Source organism: Pteronotus mesoamericanus, unplaced genomic scaffold, assembly GCF_021234165.1.
Source record: "Pteronotus mesoamericanus isolate MK-2021 breed Mesoamerican mustached bat unplaced genomic scaffold, CSHL_Meso_final scaffold_21, whole genome shotgun sequence".
NCBI lineage: Eukaryota > Metazoa > Chordata > Mammalia > Chiroptera > Mormoopidae > Pteronotus > Pteronotus mesoamericanus.
In genome coordinates, this window is record NW_026555310.1 from 22,386,586 (window position 1) to 22,402,842 (window position 16,257).

Consider the following 16,257-nt stretch of genomic DNA (forward strand, 5'->3'; position numbering starts at 1 on the left):
GCTGTAAATGGGCAAATACTTGTTTAAACATCATTGAGGTTATTGAGGTTGTTATGCAGCATTATTGTACTAAAACCTGATAAATCCAGAAATTGGTACTGGAAAGGGTTCTTTAACAAAAGCATAAAATATCTACATTTCTGGTTTTGAAATCATGTGCCAAAAGCTATAATATGAACTGGAAAAATGATGACTCACGTTGTGTGGTTGTAAAATATTTAGCCGGGTTTTTTTGCAATAACCTAGAAAAAATACTCAATGAACTGTAGCATTGGCATGGTTTTGAGGCAGAAATATTTTTTTGTTACATTTTTTAAATTTTATTTTAAAATCATGTTTATTCTATTACAGTTGTCTCATTTTTTTCCCCTTTTGCTCTCCTCCATCCAACCCACCCCACCCCACCCCACACCCCTGCTCCCACAGTCAGTTCCCACTCTGTTGTCCATGTCCATGGGTCATTCATACACATTTTTTGTCTAGTCCCTTCTCCTTCTTTCCACCATTGTCCTTCTTCCACATCACTTCTGGTCACTTTCAGTCTGCTCCATGTTTCCATGCCTGTGGTTAATTTTGTTCATTTGTTTATTTTGTTGAATAGATTCCACTTATAGGTGAGATCATATGGTATTTGTCTTTCACCAACTGGCTTATTTCACTTAGCATAACATTCTCCAATTCCATCTATGTTGTCACAAAAGGAAGAATTTCTTTCTTTCTTTCTCTTTCTTTCTTTCTTTCTTTCTGCAGATTGATTTTATTTATTTATTTTTTAAATGTCAAAATCCATTATAAAATATTTAAAAAATTAAATTAATTATAAAGTCTCAGCAATCATGACAGCTGCACAGAAATAATCAAGATCAATGAAATAAAATGAGCATTCTAGAAACAAATATATATCTTTCTAACAATGTAATATATGATTGAATTGATATTTCAAATCATTTGGGAAAATAAGGCTTATTCAATATATAAGGTGCATGGATAACTACTACTTGAAATAAACAAATATAGAGCTCTATTTCACACATTATACAGCAAATATTCAGGTAAGTTAAAAGTCAATATATAAACTTTAAGGAGTTTTAGGAGAAAATACAAAATAATATTTTTTTACCTTGAAGTAACATATTCAAACCCAGAAACTATAAAGTAAAATATTGACAATATGACTATATTAAACATTTAAGACTATACAGTAATATTCTTGTAAAAAAAAATGAAAGAACAAGTAATAGAATAGGAAAGTATTTGCAACACATCTATAAAAGGGTTAATAGGGTTTTTTTGTTTTTTTAGGGAAAAAATTCTACAAACATTTAATCAAAAAAAGGATAAAGAATACCAAAAAGTCATTTAAAGCTTTCTATTTTTTAAAAAAAGAAATAGGCAAGAAATATACAAAAACAGGTTTAGTTTCAACAAATAATACAGTAACAATTAAAATACATCTTTGTCACAATCAGATTAATAAGTATTAAAAATATTGGTAACATCAAGTATTAGTGACTGTGAAAGGAACTGAGTATTCATAGACTCTTTTTTTTCATCTTCTTACAGCAGTCCCGTTAGCATATTTTGCAGTGCTGGCTTGGTCGAGATGTACTCTCTTAGCCTTCCTGTGTCTGAGAAGCTCCTTATTTCACCTTCCATTTTAATTGAGAGCCTTGCTGGGTAGGGCAGTCTTGGTTGCAGTCCTTTGCTTTTCGTGAAGTGGAATATTTCTTGCCATTTCCTTCTGGCTTGTAGTGTGTCTGTTGAGAAGTCAGCTACTAGCTGTACCGGGGCTCCCTTCTATGTTACTACCTCTTTCTCCCTTGCTACCTTTAGGATTCTTTCTTTGTTTTTGGTATTTGCCACTTTAATTCTGATGTGTCTTGGGGTGGGCCTCATTGGGTTCCTCTTGAATGGGACCCTCTGTGCTTCCTGGACTCGTCTGACTTTTTCTCTCCTCCAATTAAGGAAGTTTTCCATCATCACTGTTTCAAACAGGTTCTCTATCCCTTGCTCTTCTTCTCTTTCTGATATCCCTATTATACAGCTATTATTATGTTTCAGGTTGTCTTGACTTTCCCCAAATGCCTCTTCATTCTTTTTGAATCTTTTTTCATTTTCTTGCTCTTTCTGGGAGCTTTTTTCTACCTTATCCTCCAGCTCACTGATTTGTTCCTCTGCTTCATCTAGCTTGATTTGGATTCCTTCTATTGTGTTCTTCACTTCAGAAATTGTAGTCTTCACTTCCTCTTGCTTCTTGTTGATAGTTTCTATGTCCTTTTTCATGCTGATATATTTTGCAGTAAGTTCCTTGTAGTTTCCCTGTAGTTTTTTCTCTGTAATTCTCTCTGAGTTCACTGATATCATTGAGCTTCCTTAGAACCTTTGTTTTGAACTAAATATCTGATAGTTTATTTGCCTCTATTTCATGTAGTTCTCTTTCTGGGGATTCCTCCTTTCCCTTCAAGTGGGGGGTATTTCTTTGTCTTCCCATTATTTGTGAGACTCTTCCTTTTTGCTTCTGCTTCTTAAATTGATCTGCCTTGATTTCCTGACTTTGTGGTGTGAACTTCTATGGTAGGAGACTGCTGTTTTGTTCTTTTTTTCCTTTCTGTATCTGCCTCTGATGATGTCAGATGTTGACCCCATCTGACCTTAGGCAGTCTGTTCTAGACTTTCAGGAATCTACTCTCTGTGGCTGTATCCGTCAGCTGTTAATCTAGTCACTCTGCACTCAGCAGGCCAGTTTAGAGACACCACAGGACAGGGCCAAGTCCCACTTGGTGGTGAGGTTATTGGGTCTTCTCACGCTGCTGCTGCTCAGGAGCATGGTCTGCCTGAGCCAGGTGGCTGCTGCCGTGTGGGGAAGGAGTCAGCACCCAGGTCCTGCTGGCTACTCTCTCCATTCTTTCCCCAAAGCCTCTTTCCCCAAAGCCTCTTTCCCCAGTCTCTCCTCAGGCATCTCCAGCCCAGCCTGCCCCCACCTTTGCTGGAGCCCAGGGTAAGTGGCTTCAAACAAAAATTTATGCATTGGTCCTTTAAATGGCTCTTTGCGTCTCTAGCCTCCTGCCTCTGGCATAAGGCAACCCTGCTGCTTTTTGCATCTGGCTGTTATCTGTGGACTTTTTGGGCTCTGGTGTTGTAGGCTGGAGATCCCCGCTTATGGTTTAGACCCCACTCTTCTCAGGGGGATCCAACTGGCCATTTCAATATCTGTTTGGTGCTGCCATCTGTGGGTGCCCTGCCCGCCTTCTTGAGGCTCTACTGCACTCCTTACCAGTCAAGTTGTGCTACAGCTGATTCTTCTGTCTGTCTGAGGTTAAAAGGCTCCTCTCTTGCTATAGTTCAGTTGTTTGTTCCAGCTGACTTCTCCACAATTTAGTTGTAATTCCAGGGTTGGTCCTGGGAGGAGGTCAGTGTGACTTCCACTCACTCCTTTGCCATCTTGATTCTCTCAAGGCAGAAATGTTGATAGCATGAGTTGGTTGTTGTTAGCAGCAATTGATAAGGAACTGCAAAAAAAAGAGATGTGCTCAGAAAATGGCTTATTTCCAAGCAGAACTGAAAGGCATTATAGAGAGTCCAGAAAACTATGATTGCAAAATAAAACTGTTTCTTACCATATTAAAGATGTCTAAAGCACATGCTTAGAGCAAAAATCCCATCTAAGAACTGTTCTTTAGAACAACTACAGAACAAAGATAGGATGTTTATAAAGACTTATGAAAGGGTGAAAATCATGACTAGTAGATTCTTTCATTTAGACAAAATGCCTATTAAGATATTTGTCAGGACCAGTGGATCCCATGGTATTGTGCCCATTATTAAACCTCTTTTATTATAAAGTAGATCCTTTGGTCCAATGTAATATTTTGCAGGATCCTATGCTGCTGGATCGAACATTGCACAAGCACTTAGATTATGGTCCAAACTGAGGTGTTGTGAGCAGGAAAGGAATTTCCACAGGCAAAATCTGTACCAGTTCCAGTACAGATAAATCAGTAGCCCTTTCAGGGTGGAAGGGCTTCAATGTAATCAATTTGCTACCATCAGGCTGATTGGTTTTCTCATGTATACCATAATAAAGGCTTACAGTTTGTCTCTGTTTTTGGCAAATTGGATATTCTTCAGTTGACTGATAATATCAGAAATTTGGGGGAACCATGCACTTGAAAACTTTTTTGCTTAGCCTGGCTAAATTTCACAACCTTGTGTATCAACTATTCAAAACTTGACTTTGCCTTTCAGGGTATGTTTCCATTTTAGTTAGTTACATTTTTACCCTGAGATCAACAACCTGCTTATCTAGCTGTTCTGTGTCCTCATCATCTCAAAAACTGCTCCTCATCTGATATATTCCATCAGGAAATGCATCTGATTTTTTTTTCTTTAACAGTAATGTTTTATTTGTGTAAGTTTTTAAACTTATCAATTAATTAACTTTTCATTTGTATTACATTACTCATAACATGACACTCCCTGTGGTATTAGTCTCTTACTTTCTTCATTATTCCTTCACTTGTGTATTCAAACTCAACTTCATGATTTATAATTTCAATTCTGCACTTACTGGCATCTTAGATTTATTTACTCTCTTACCTCATATCTAAATCAAAATTGCCAATTCCAATTCTAAGTAAAAACATATATCTGTTTATCTCCTTTCTTATTTTATTTTATTGAATGTTTTTGGCATAAATCATGTAAAGATATTAAAGACCTTCTGTATAATTTTGTATTATCCAATCTGATTCAGTCTAGTAATCTGGGCTATTCACGAATCTTTTTACTCAGTTCTATTTAAAACTTTCTGTGAAAGTTTATCTCCCTTGTGAAAATTTTTAACTTTTTTTATTCTACGGGGTCTTCAGGCATGTCCCTGACCAATTTTTTTTCTGCTGACAAACGCCTTTCCCAAGGATAATGTGGTAGTTATTCCACACATAGTCTCTTAATTTCTTCTTACCACCAAATTTCTTCAAATTTCTATCAATTTTGTTCTGTCTCACATAACCCACATCCTTCCTCTCACAAAGAATGCCCACATGAGCATATAAAGACTTATACAAATGTGTGTAGCAAATCTCGCTAATAAGTGAGAAAGTGTTAAACAGCAAAACCATCAATTGCTGTCTCTGGGGTGTGTGGTTAACAGTGGCAGGAAGAATTATAAGAGACTCCAGGTTTTTGCTGAGTGGAGGTAGAATGCTTGTCTTGAATCTAATCTAGAATCTGAACTTTTAGCAAAAAGCAAATAAGAAAGTACAAAAAAATTACAAAACAAAAACAAATATAGTACATACAAAATCAAAAAACAAAACAACACCAACAACAGAAAAGTACAACAAAGGCTTTTCTGTTGCTTCAGCTTCACTTAATAGAGAATACAGAGGCAATCAACAAGAAAACAGAGTGCTCAGAGCAGATAAACTTGAGCAAATCATAAGGCAACTGCAAATAGAGACACTCATTTCATCATCTCTAGTTAATCATTAGGTGACAAGCTATGTAATGTGAAACTGAAAATGAACAAAGTACAAAAATTCATAGATACAGATGACAGTATAGTGGTTATGTGATTGAATACTGGTCCTGCTGTCTGTCTCAACAAAAGTGAAACTCTTGAGACAGGTGCTAGTGAGAAGGAAAGTGGTTTATTCAAGGACCGGCCACCTGAGAAGAGGAAGGACTCTTGTCTCAAAGCCCCTCTTAACATCAGTGCAGGCAGAGGTTTTTATAAGGGGGAGAGGGAAAGCAGAACAAAGAAATCAAGGGGAGGGGGTTGGAAAGTTCTTTATGTGCAGACCAGCACAGTCCATTCTGATAAGAACCTCAAAACTGGTCAAGTGATGGTCTGGTGTGTGTCATCCTGGTTTTACAGTTGAAGGTCAGCAAATCTCCCAAAGGTGGGATGACTAGAGGTTGGAGTTTGTATCTTTTGAAGTTAGTTCTTACAATTCTTATACAAATATGCTGTTTATCTATAAGCTACATATTAATCAGAGTCAGCATTTGCAAAAACGGTGTCAAGAGAACTTGGAGGTGGGATACAATTTGCTGCTGTTATAGGAAAGGGGGGTTGGGAGAGTAGCAAAGGGCCAAGGTGGCCAAATATGTGGTGATGGAAGATGATTGGACTTTGGGCGGTGGGCACACAGTGCACTGTACAGATCATGTATCATAAAAACATATATTATATAATCTTATTAACCAATGTCACCCCGATATAGTTCATAAAAAATTTAGTTTTACTTTAAATTAGCAAATTAAGAAAGTGCATGAATTAATTGAGAAATACATCCAGAGGTAACATGACATTGTATTAAGAGCCAAATACATTGGAGAAAAATGAAAATTCTTGATATAAGGACCCATGATAAGAAATTATCTTAAGTTTATGAGAAAAAGGAAACAAAGGTTTCTAAGAGGAAAAAAAAATGATTATTTCAGTACTGATCAGTATTGGTCATAGTAGGAGATGGTGTCGGATTGAAATTGAAGGTATCAGTATCAACCCATGTTTAATGTCTACACATTTACCTATACCTATATTATTTATTTATATTTGTTAATATGGATATATATCTCCTGTATTTCCTGGGTGTACAGATGCATCTATCTCTTAGTTTCTAAATATTACTTACCACTAAAGGAACCAAGTTTTCTTTAAAAAGAAGAATTGTGTCAGAGAAAGTGAAAAATGAGCCTAGAATATATTCAAGATCCAGAAATTAAGGAAGTGCCCAAACAATGATGGGGACATAGCAAAGGATTCAGGAACCAGTTTTAAGGGGCTTCTCCTAGAACATATCAGAAGAATATGAAAACCAGTCTGTAGGGGCTTCTATTGAAAAATTTGAGCATGAATATAAATAACAAAGGCAATAGGTTAAAAACGATTGAATAAAATAAGTACTCATGAGTCCATACTGTAATAAATGACTAATAAACATTGAAAGAGAAATGGAAGCTCTTGTAGTAGTAATACCAACCAATAAATATGATATGAATAACAGGATCAGAAAATCATCAATGGATCTATAACTGATGAGTATTAAATCAGATGAGAAACAGGATATTTATACAGTCTCAAAGTATCTCCACAGAAATCACTTACTAATTACGAAGTGCAAAATAATAACTGTAGTGGAAAAAAAAAACCTGGTAGGTACACCTTAACCATTGATTAAAGCTAGCATTTTTGTATGGGGAGCAGCTGGGGGATAAGGCTAGGAGCTGGGGTGCAGAGTGGTAACTCCGCAGACGCGCTAGCTGGTGAACATGGTGCCTGGCGTGCGCAGGCGGCGCGAGAGTCGCAGGGCCCAGGATGGACGGCCTGGGACGTTCACACAGAGTTGACAAGCTTACTGGACTCAGCTACAGGCTGTGCGCCCCTTCTTGCCTCTTTCTGGGCAGGCAGAAGAGGGCAGGGTGCAGAAAGCAGGCAGCTGCTATTTTACACAGGGGTCTCCAACACCAAGAGGAGGAGGAGCCTCTCTCCCGACCACCCAAACACCGGGAATAGGGAAGCGGGCACAGGGGTTAATAAGCTTCCTTTCTGTCATCAGTTGATTTCTAATGACCAGATTCAAGGTGTTTGTTTTCCCTCCTTAAATGCCTGTGCTATGACTTTCCAGATGCCCAGTTTTCTTTTAATAAGGAAGGACGAGTGGAGAAACTAAAATTTTGGAAAAAACTGACCTCATATGTTGCAAGATATCATGGACTGAGGAGGAGGACATATCACTTGAGTAGTATTCCTGTCCAAAGTGTGTAGCCAAAACCTACTAATTATGAAGAGACATCAGACAAACTCATACCAAGGGATATTCTACAAAACAATTTTTTATACTCTTAAAAAATTTAAGATCAAGAAATAAAAACAAACAAGCAACAACAAGAACAAAAAAAGGAATGATAAGAAATGCTGAGTGACTCTTCCTGATCAAAATAAAGAGATATAATAACTAAATGCAATGCATGGTGCTGGTTTGGATCCTGGGCCATTAAAATATAGACATTATAAGACATTATTAGAACAATTGTTACAATTTCAATACAGACTATGGATTAGATAATAATGTTGAACTAAAGTTAAATTCTCAGACTTTGATGATTGTATTCTGCTTATACAATCTTGTTTTTAATTATATATAATATCTTGTTATATGTAATGTCTTGTTTTTAGAAAATACACATAGAGATAATTAGTAATATGTAAAGGACCACAGTATCTGCAACTTACTCAGGTCAGACCCCATATCCACAAGATCTGCAATGAGGATTCAACCAAGTGGATGTTTGAAAAATGTTTGAAAAATGTTACATTGTTGTTGGCATTACTATGCAGTTAGGTCTACAATAATTGGGTCTGTTCTGTCCTGAACATGTAGAGATTTTTTTTTCTTGTCATTATTGCATAAACAATACAGTATAATAATTATTTATATAACATTTATAGTATATTAGGTTTTATAAATAATCTAAAGATGATTTAAATTTTATGGGACAATGCACTTAGGTTTTATGAAAATACTATGCCATTTTATATAAAGGACAGTGGGGGTTCCTGGATCCAACCTGCCATGGATAGCATGGGACCACTCAATATATAAAGGGAGTGAAAGAAATGAGAGAGAGAGAGAGAATATGAGCAAATAATGCAAAATGCAATAAATTGGTGAAACTAAGTAAAGAGTACATAAAAATTCTGTATTTGAAAAAGTAAAAAATCAGTTAATTTGATGACAAAATATCACATATTATTTGGTATCATAAAGAGATCACAGTATCTACATATGCAATGTTGAGAGCTGGCCAGTTATGCAGCTAGTTAAATCTCCTGACTCCTCTGTTCCTGAGAATAAGAAGAACATTAAGGACTGAAAGTATAATGTAATATAAATAGCTACCATCCACTGAGTTTTGATTGTGTGTTAGCATCATATTATATATTTACCATATATTACCTTATTTGGGTTTATTCCAGCTGATTATAGTTGTGTTAGTCATTTGTTTTTCTGCTCTCACATGCATTTTTTCTTATCCTCTGATCCTCTTTGTATCCCAGGGGACTGTCTCAGAGAAGTAAATTTTCCAGGCTCCCTTGCATCTGATTTCCTGTTAGGCTGACAATGGGAGGTATTGGTGTGGAAATGTGACTGTAGAGAAGGGAAAGCCTGGGCATTTCTTCCCCTTTGCGTTTAAGCAGTACCTCTGGCAGTGAGTAGCTGTTGTCCTGCAGCTCAGCCCCTTTTCCGTTCCGACACAGCCGTCGGAGTGGGAGCGACTTCCACTAGTGTAAATCTCTGGCTTGTCCGCCACTTGCCCAGTCTGGTTTTTTAATTCTTCAGATACCTTTGTAATTAGGTTCCTGGAATGTTAAATTCCTCTATTGAACTACTTGACATGGGTTCTATTATTCTGTTTATTTTTTTGTCTGATATAAAGATAGAGACTATCTTCATTGTATGGATAAATAATTGACTTGTATAAACATCACAGGGCAAGTTTAAAAACAAGCTTTCAGACTAGTTGTGCCTCATTTCAAAGCCCAAGTACTTAAACTACTATGCTGTATCTAAATGATACTCCAAATTAATGTCTAAACAGCTGTCATTACTCACCTCTTTCTATTACTTGGTTCAAATTGTCCGCATTATGGCACTGACTACCTATTAGTATTTAACTGTACATCTCTCCTAACAGCTTGTGAGACCACTTATGAGCAAGTACGTATGTTATTAATCTTTGTTTTTAAAAATTTTTTATTATATTTTTTGCACTACCTTTTAGTCCTCTTATAACCCCATTCCCTCAATAATCACCACGCTATTGTCCATGTCCATGAATCCTTTATCCATTTTGCTCAATCCCTTCACTTCCTAACATTCCCCCTACTAGCTGTCATCCTGATCTCCATCTATGAGCCTGTCCCCATTTTTCTTGTTAGTTCCAGCTACTGTATTTGGAATGGAGTAGAGTCTTAATAAATATTAGTGGAATAAAAATAAGGATCACTGCCACTTACAGAGTGACTATTTTTTACCAGCAGCCATACAGTATATGAGATCTGTCTGGAAGGTATGCAGCCATGTAATGTGAAAAATAGAGACACTTATTGAAGCAGATGTAAGGTACAATGTACATAGGACAATGATGCCTCAGTCCCTTTCCAAATAAGCACCTTGGGATCTCACACAGGTCTCCCAGTTACCATCAGCCGCCCCGTCATATTTTTCTGAATCTCACTGATGGTGTGAAATCTCCTTTCAAAGGTGATTTTAGTTTTGGGAAAAGTCAGAAGTCACAGGGCACCAAATCTCGGCTATAGTGGGACTGAGTCACCTGGGTGATCTGATGTTTCACCAAAAAACTCTGCAGGAGACGTGATGCATGAGTGGCACATTGTCATGATGAAGCTGCCAATCACCAGTTGTCCATGCTGTGGCCTTCTGAATCATGAGAATAGTTTTCATGGAGGAATGTTAAAGCTTAACTTGAAATCTGATGCAGGTTTATTGTTCTACTCGCTCAGTCATTTTGGAGGCAATGGCTACAGAGTGAGTACACATGCTCATTCTATAGCGTCTACCAGCCCCACTGACTAGTACAGTGAAGTCATCATTGTTCAGGCACGCACATTCCAGTCCACTCTCCTTGGCTGCTGGTTACATCAATGTTGCACAAACTGTTCTTACATTAACAATGGCTGGACTTTTTCCAGACAGACCTCATAACTCAATTTTTATACTGACCTTGCAAGATAAGCATAAATACTCCAGTGCCATTAATTAAAAAAAAAAAAAAGGCTCAATGAGTTTAAATAACTCAAAACTAAATTAGGACAGAACTCAAGCTGACTGGGCTTCAAAGTCTGACAAGTTTTACTATATCTAGCTGCCTTCCTATATCCATTCATGTGGACAGATACATAATTAAATGTGTTGGGGGAAAAACATCTAAACATTTTGGATTTCAGTTATTTTGGGAAGTTTAACAGATAAACTCCTTTCTCCATGAGAAAAAGAAACAGCTCAGTATTTATTTCCCACAATTAAATAAAGGAACTTGTTTTTATACCTGAAACTATGTGTGTACAGACATAAGGAAGAGAAAAATTGAGGTAAAATTTGAAGAAATGAAACAGTTTTAATGGTCAGTGTGAAAATGGTTGCCTATTCCCATAATTTTCTGATCATTCTCCAGTAATACTTGGCATGGTATGTAACACTGATAATATTCATAACTAGTTCTGAATACATGGGAAGCCGAGTTTCAGCTTGACTTTTCCATATCTTGGTCTATTACCAGAGTCAGACAGTGTGTTACCTAAAGTAAGAGGTGTGTGTATTTATTGCTGGATTGCTGATGACAACATTTGCTTGTGTGTCTGTGTATTTCAATCTTTCATTTGCATGGAGAGACCACATATAGGGTTCTATGGCTCAGCTAAGATTCTCCTTTAGTTTTGACTATAGCAATGTATTCCTGGTACCTCATCTGAACATCGGAAGTAAAATAATGCCCGTATTTGTAAGGCTTATTTGCAGAATCCAACATCTTGTTCTTTGATTTCTGGTGAAAATGAACTAATAGAATGAAAATAATTTGGTAGGCATTATACAAAGAGTCGTTGTTGATTCTACTTGTGCTCCATTGGCACGTGCTTGCATGGTTTGGTATTGGTTGAATTATTTCAGCTGGATACTCCCAAGAGGATATCTTCTTCTTGCAGAGCCAGGAGCCATTTGAAGTTTCTGGAAATAAACAGTTTTCTTAAGATTGTTGCTGTTATGACTCTCCTTTTTTCCCCCAGGGAAAGGATGTTCTCCTGTTTTCTTCATATATGTGCTACGAGTTTTGCCATGATAAAGTAAAGCCTCTATTTTGTTAATTCAATACTATAATATAAAATTAAATGTATGCATTTCCCCAGGTGATTTATAGCAATAAATAAGTATGTCTATATTCTTAACACTGATGAAAGAGCACAAACAAGGTGATTTATTTGTGTTGCTGTTCAGTGGGTATAGAGTTCTAGCCACACAAAATAAAAAAATTCTAGAGACGTGCTATTCAAAACTGAGCATATAGTTAACAATTCTGTAATTGTGAACAAAACAAAACCCCCAAAGTTGGGGCCAGTAGACGTGGAAGAAATACAACCACATTTCTGGGGGAATGTGTACTGAAGAATTACTCATGCCCCTTTGATGCTGAGGAGGAGTTAGAGAAATAAAATGCTTCTCCTCTTAATAAAGCTTTAGCAAGTAATTTTCATTAGCAGTGATGATTGATGAGGGTTTTCTGTGATCTGTGGTCCCAGGAGCAGAAGTAACCATGTAAACAACTCTGTGCTAACAAAAGAGGATTGTTCACAGGGCTGGCCCTTGCACTTCACAAGGATATGAAGAAACAATGCGTGCTTTCCCTGATTTGGGGCCAAAATGTTCAAAGTGATTTTGACATTAACTATTGGATTTCATGAATTTTATTAAATAAACATAATATATTTTATTCATTAATTTATTCATTTTTCTCCATTAAAATTTTAAAAATGTGTCTGAAAGGCTAAAATGTTTTCACTGTATAAGTTGGCAACTTAAAGAATGTTAAGTGTTAATTGAATCACATTTAATTTATTCCAATGGCTTTGTTTCAAATACTATCTCTTATCCCAATCAACACATTTCTTTATAAGACATTCTCAAGAGTATAAGCATTTTTTTCCACCTGAGGACATTTTTTCATTGCTTTTAAGGAGAGAGGAAGTGGAGAGAGAGAGAGCGAGAGGGCAAGAGAGAGAGAAGCATGGATCTGTTGCCTCTTGTACATACCAGACCAGGGATCAAACCCACAACCTGTGTATATGATATGCTCTGACTGGGAACCAAACCCACACTTTTTCATTGTACAGGATATTATTCAGAGGATTTTAGTAAATTAACTCTGGAGGTACTGCTAATATATCATTCTCTCCAGTTGAAGTAGATTTACTAGAATTATATTGTTATAGTGAAACACAATAGCTTTGGTACAAAATTTGTCCTATTTTCAAGACACAAAGTAGACAAAACTTTAAAGAAGCATTAGTAAAATTAAATAGAGTTGAAATACTCTTTTTGTTTTACATATAAAATGTGTTACTATATAATTAATATAGACACATATAGATACACATATATCTGTATTTATTATGTATGTACACATATAGATCTGCACTAATATGTTTGGTCTTCTCCTAAACCTCATATTTGAACTTGCAATTGTAGGATTTTTTTCCAGATCATAGACTTATTTGTTATTTTTACTTAGGCTATTTCCATAATTAAAATTCCGTGTCTCCCCAGGTTTCCATGAATCAGCAGTGCCCCAGAAAGTCTTTCCCTTCTTGAAACTCCAGGGAAGTAGTGGAATGCAAAGAACTTGAAGAGGGAGCCTAGCCAAACATATTTTTGAACTTTGGTAAGCTTGCTGAAGCAGATTTTCAGCACAAACACGAATCAAAGTCTGAATGTTATTAAAAGAAGCATTTTCATGTAAGTCCAAAAAAGTACACTTTGGTTCTATTTGTTTTGGCTAGAGAAATGAAGCCCTGTTTTAACCACATGATCATTATATTGTAAAATGGCCATAACAAGTAATTCTATCTTTAATCTCACTAAAGAGTGACTTATTTGATGAACTTTTTCAGTGGAAAATTAACAACTAAATCTTTGTTAATGTTATTATTTTCTAGGTCTGAATCAAAAACTTTTCAGAAATTTTTGTAATACGATGGATTCCGATTATGTTACTCAAATTCGGTACTTTCTTCAAAAGAATGACTTTTGATTTTGTCAGTAATTTAATATATTTTTGTCTTCTTAAAAGAATAGAACTAAGAAATATCAAGATTTAAATCATAAATACTTTGGAACACTCCGAAGAGCAACATGGGAGAAACTGAAAAAATTGAAACCCATAGAATAAGATGTCTTTCCAAGTTTAAGGTATGGCATTTTTTTTGTGTGGATGTATGTATACATACTGTACCTTTTTAACTTAGACCTTATAAAGTTGTTCATATGTTCATGAAGTGATCTAATATTAACGTCCTACTACCTGATATGGTGATAATTTCTTGCTTTAATGAAGACTGTTTTGTGACTAAGAGTGTCTAAGTACGGTTATTGATTCAGGCGATTTAATTAGAGATGGTTTTGAGGGACTTAAATGGAAAATGAGATCCTTAAAATTTTCAGACACACATTATATTACAGGAGGACTTATTTTCCTGGACCAAAGACCAATTTAATGCCCATCCTTCAGGGGCTTCTGGTCCAGAGGAATGTGGGGCTCATTCTTGAAAAATGACTCCTTAGATAGAAATGCTTTGTTGATCTATATGCAATGACTACTCCACAACGATCCAGTAAAACAAATATTTACTTCAAGCTTTGGCAACATACCAAACATTCTCTAAAAGAAAAATGACCATTTCGCCAACTGTTTCTGATACCTTAATTATTTTGTTAGCTGTTTCTGACATCCGAACTATTTGAAGGCAAAAATGCAAAAAGAATTCAAACAAAATTTGAATTTATTTTAAACCAAGGGATCTGGATATTTATCTTGATTCTACAGCTAGTGCCTGCAAGTGGTTTCTAAACTAAGACACTGCGCCAATTTTCTATCAAAAGTTTATTTTCTCTTTATACCCGTGTAGGGAAAATCTACACATGTATATGAAAGTGGGGAATTATGATGCCGATCTAGAAAACTACTTTTGCCTGAAATGCCACTTTCATTATATTTTAAAAATTTCCCCTTAAATTATCCCTCAATTCTCATTCTTTCTCCTAAAATTCAGTGGTTCAAAAATAAGGATCAAGTGCCAGGCTCCCTGAGTTCATAACTGAGTTCAACTGCTCACTTGCCTCAACCTTAGACAAGGTGCTTAATCTCTTTGTGCTTCAGTTTTCTCATCTGAAAAGGGTAATAAAATACTCTTATCTCATAGGATTTTTCTTTTACATGCTTGAAATAATGACCATAATATTGTAAAAAATTCAATAAATATTAGCTATATATTATTAATAGCATATGTAGATTAAAGTCAAGTCATGTGCTATTGATAAACAGTTTGTCTTTAATTTTTAATTCCTTTGGAGTTTGGCAAGATTGGACATTGATCTGAATGTTATGGCAAAACATTGCAACAGCAGTTTATCATGTAAAATTGAGAGACAATTACTCAATAATCAGATTTGTGTGTGAGTGTGTGTGTAACAACACTGTAGTCTTCAAACAGTGTGAATAACAAATTACGGTCATTTAAAATGTGCTCTGCTTACACTGGCTTGATTATGTTAAACCTGAAGAAATTAGTATTGTAAATTTATTTATTTTATTTACACATACAAACATATTTGATATGTTTATCAAATTTATCAGAGTTACATTGGTTAATGAAATTACATAGGTTTCAAGTGTAAAATTTTTTAATACATCATTTCTATATTGTATTGTGTTTTTACATGTAAAGTCTAGCCTCCTTCCATCACCAATTATACCCCCTTATCCCTCTTCTACCTGCCCTAACTCCCCTTTCCCTCTGGTAACCTGCATATTGTTGTCTGTGTCTATGGATTTTTTTTTTTTGCTTAATCCCTTCACCTTTTCATTCAGCCCCCTAATCCCAATCCCCTCTGACAGCTGTCAGTCTGCTATCTGTATCTATGATTCTTTTTCTATTTTGTTTCTTTGTTTTGTTCCTTAGATTCTACATATAAATGAAATTATATGGTATTTGTCTTTCTCTGACTGGCTTTTTGTTGCTCTACCTTAGAAAATGTGCTCATTAAGCAACATTTTTTAGAAGGTTCCTTAACCTGAGTGTCTCATTTGGTTGATTATAGTCCAGCAGAGCAAAAAGTTGTTGGTTCCATTCCTGGGTTGCAGGGCATGTGCCTGGCTGGGGCGTAAACAAGAAGCAAATCATCAATGCTTCTCGCTTACATAAATGTTTCTATTCCTCTCTTTCTCCCTCCCTTCTCTTCTCTCTGAAAATAAATAAATAAAATCTTCAGAATTCTTTAGAAAACATCAAAAACTGTTTTTTTATGTTTGCTTCAAATTCTGGAGCATCATTGTTAAAAAACTAGTAGGACTAGCTTTAGAAATATAGAGGTTATTTTGTACTAGGCATGAGTCAGAATAGCCACCAGTTGCTTTCACTCTGCAAATAAAATCCAAAACTTTAGTCTTCTTATCTAA

General features: G+C 35.8%; 1 protein-coding gene across 10 annotated transcripts in view; it reads left to right on the forward strand.

Moving 5' to 3' along the window:
• Window positions 1–16,257, forward strand: part of SLCO1A2 (solute carrier organic anion transporter family member 1A2) — an 81,151-nt gene that overhangs the window by 22,515 nt on the left and 42,379 nt on the right. For 5 of the 10 annotated variants that reach the window (XM_054591360.1, XM_054591368.1, XM_054591369.1 and 2 more), the window contains exons 2-3: window positions 13,350–13,464; window positions 13,873–13,991. In XM_054591360.1, coding sequence (XP_054447335.1) covers window positions 13,935–13,991 — 57 coding nt within the window. In that variant the 5' untranslated portion in view covers window positions 13,350–13,464; window positions 13,873–13,934. The other 5 variants (XM_054591365.1, XM_054591364.1, XM_054591363.1 and 2 more) reach the window with 4 other exon arrangements.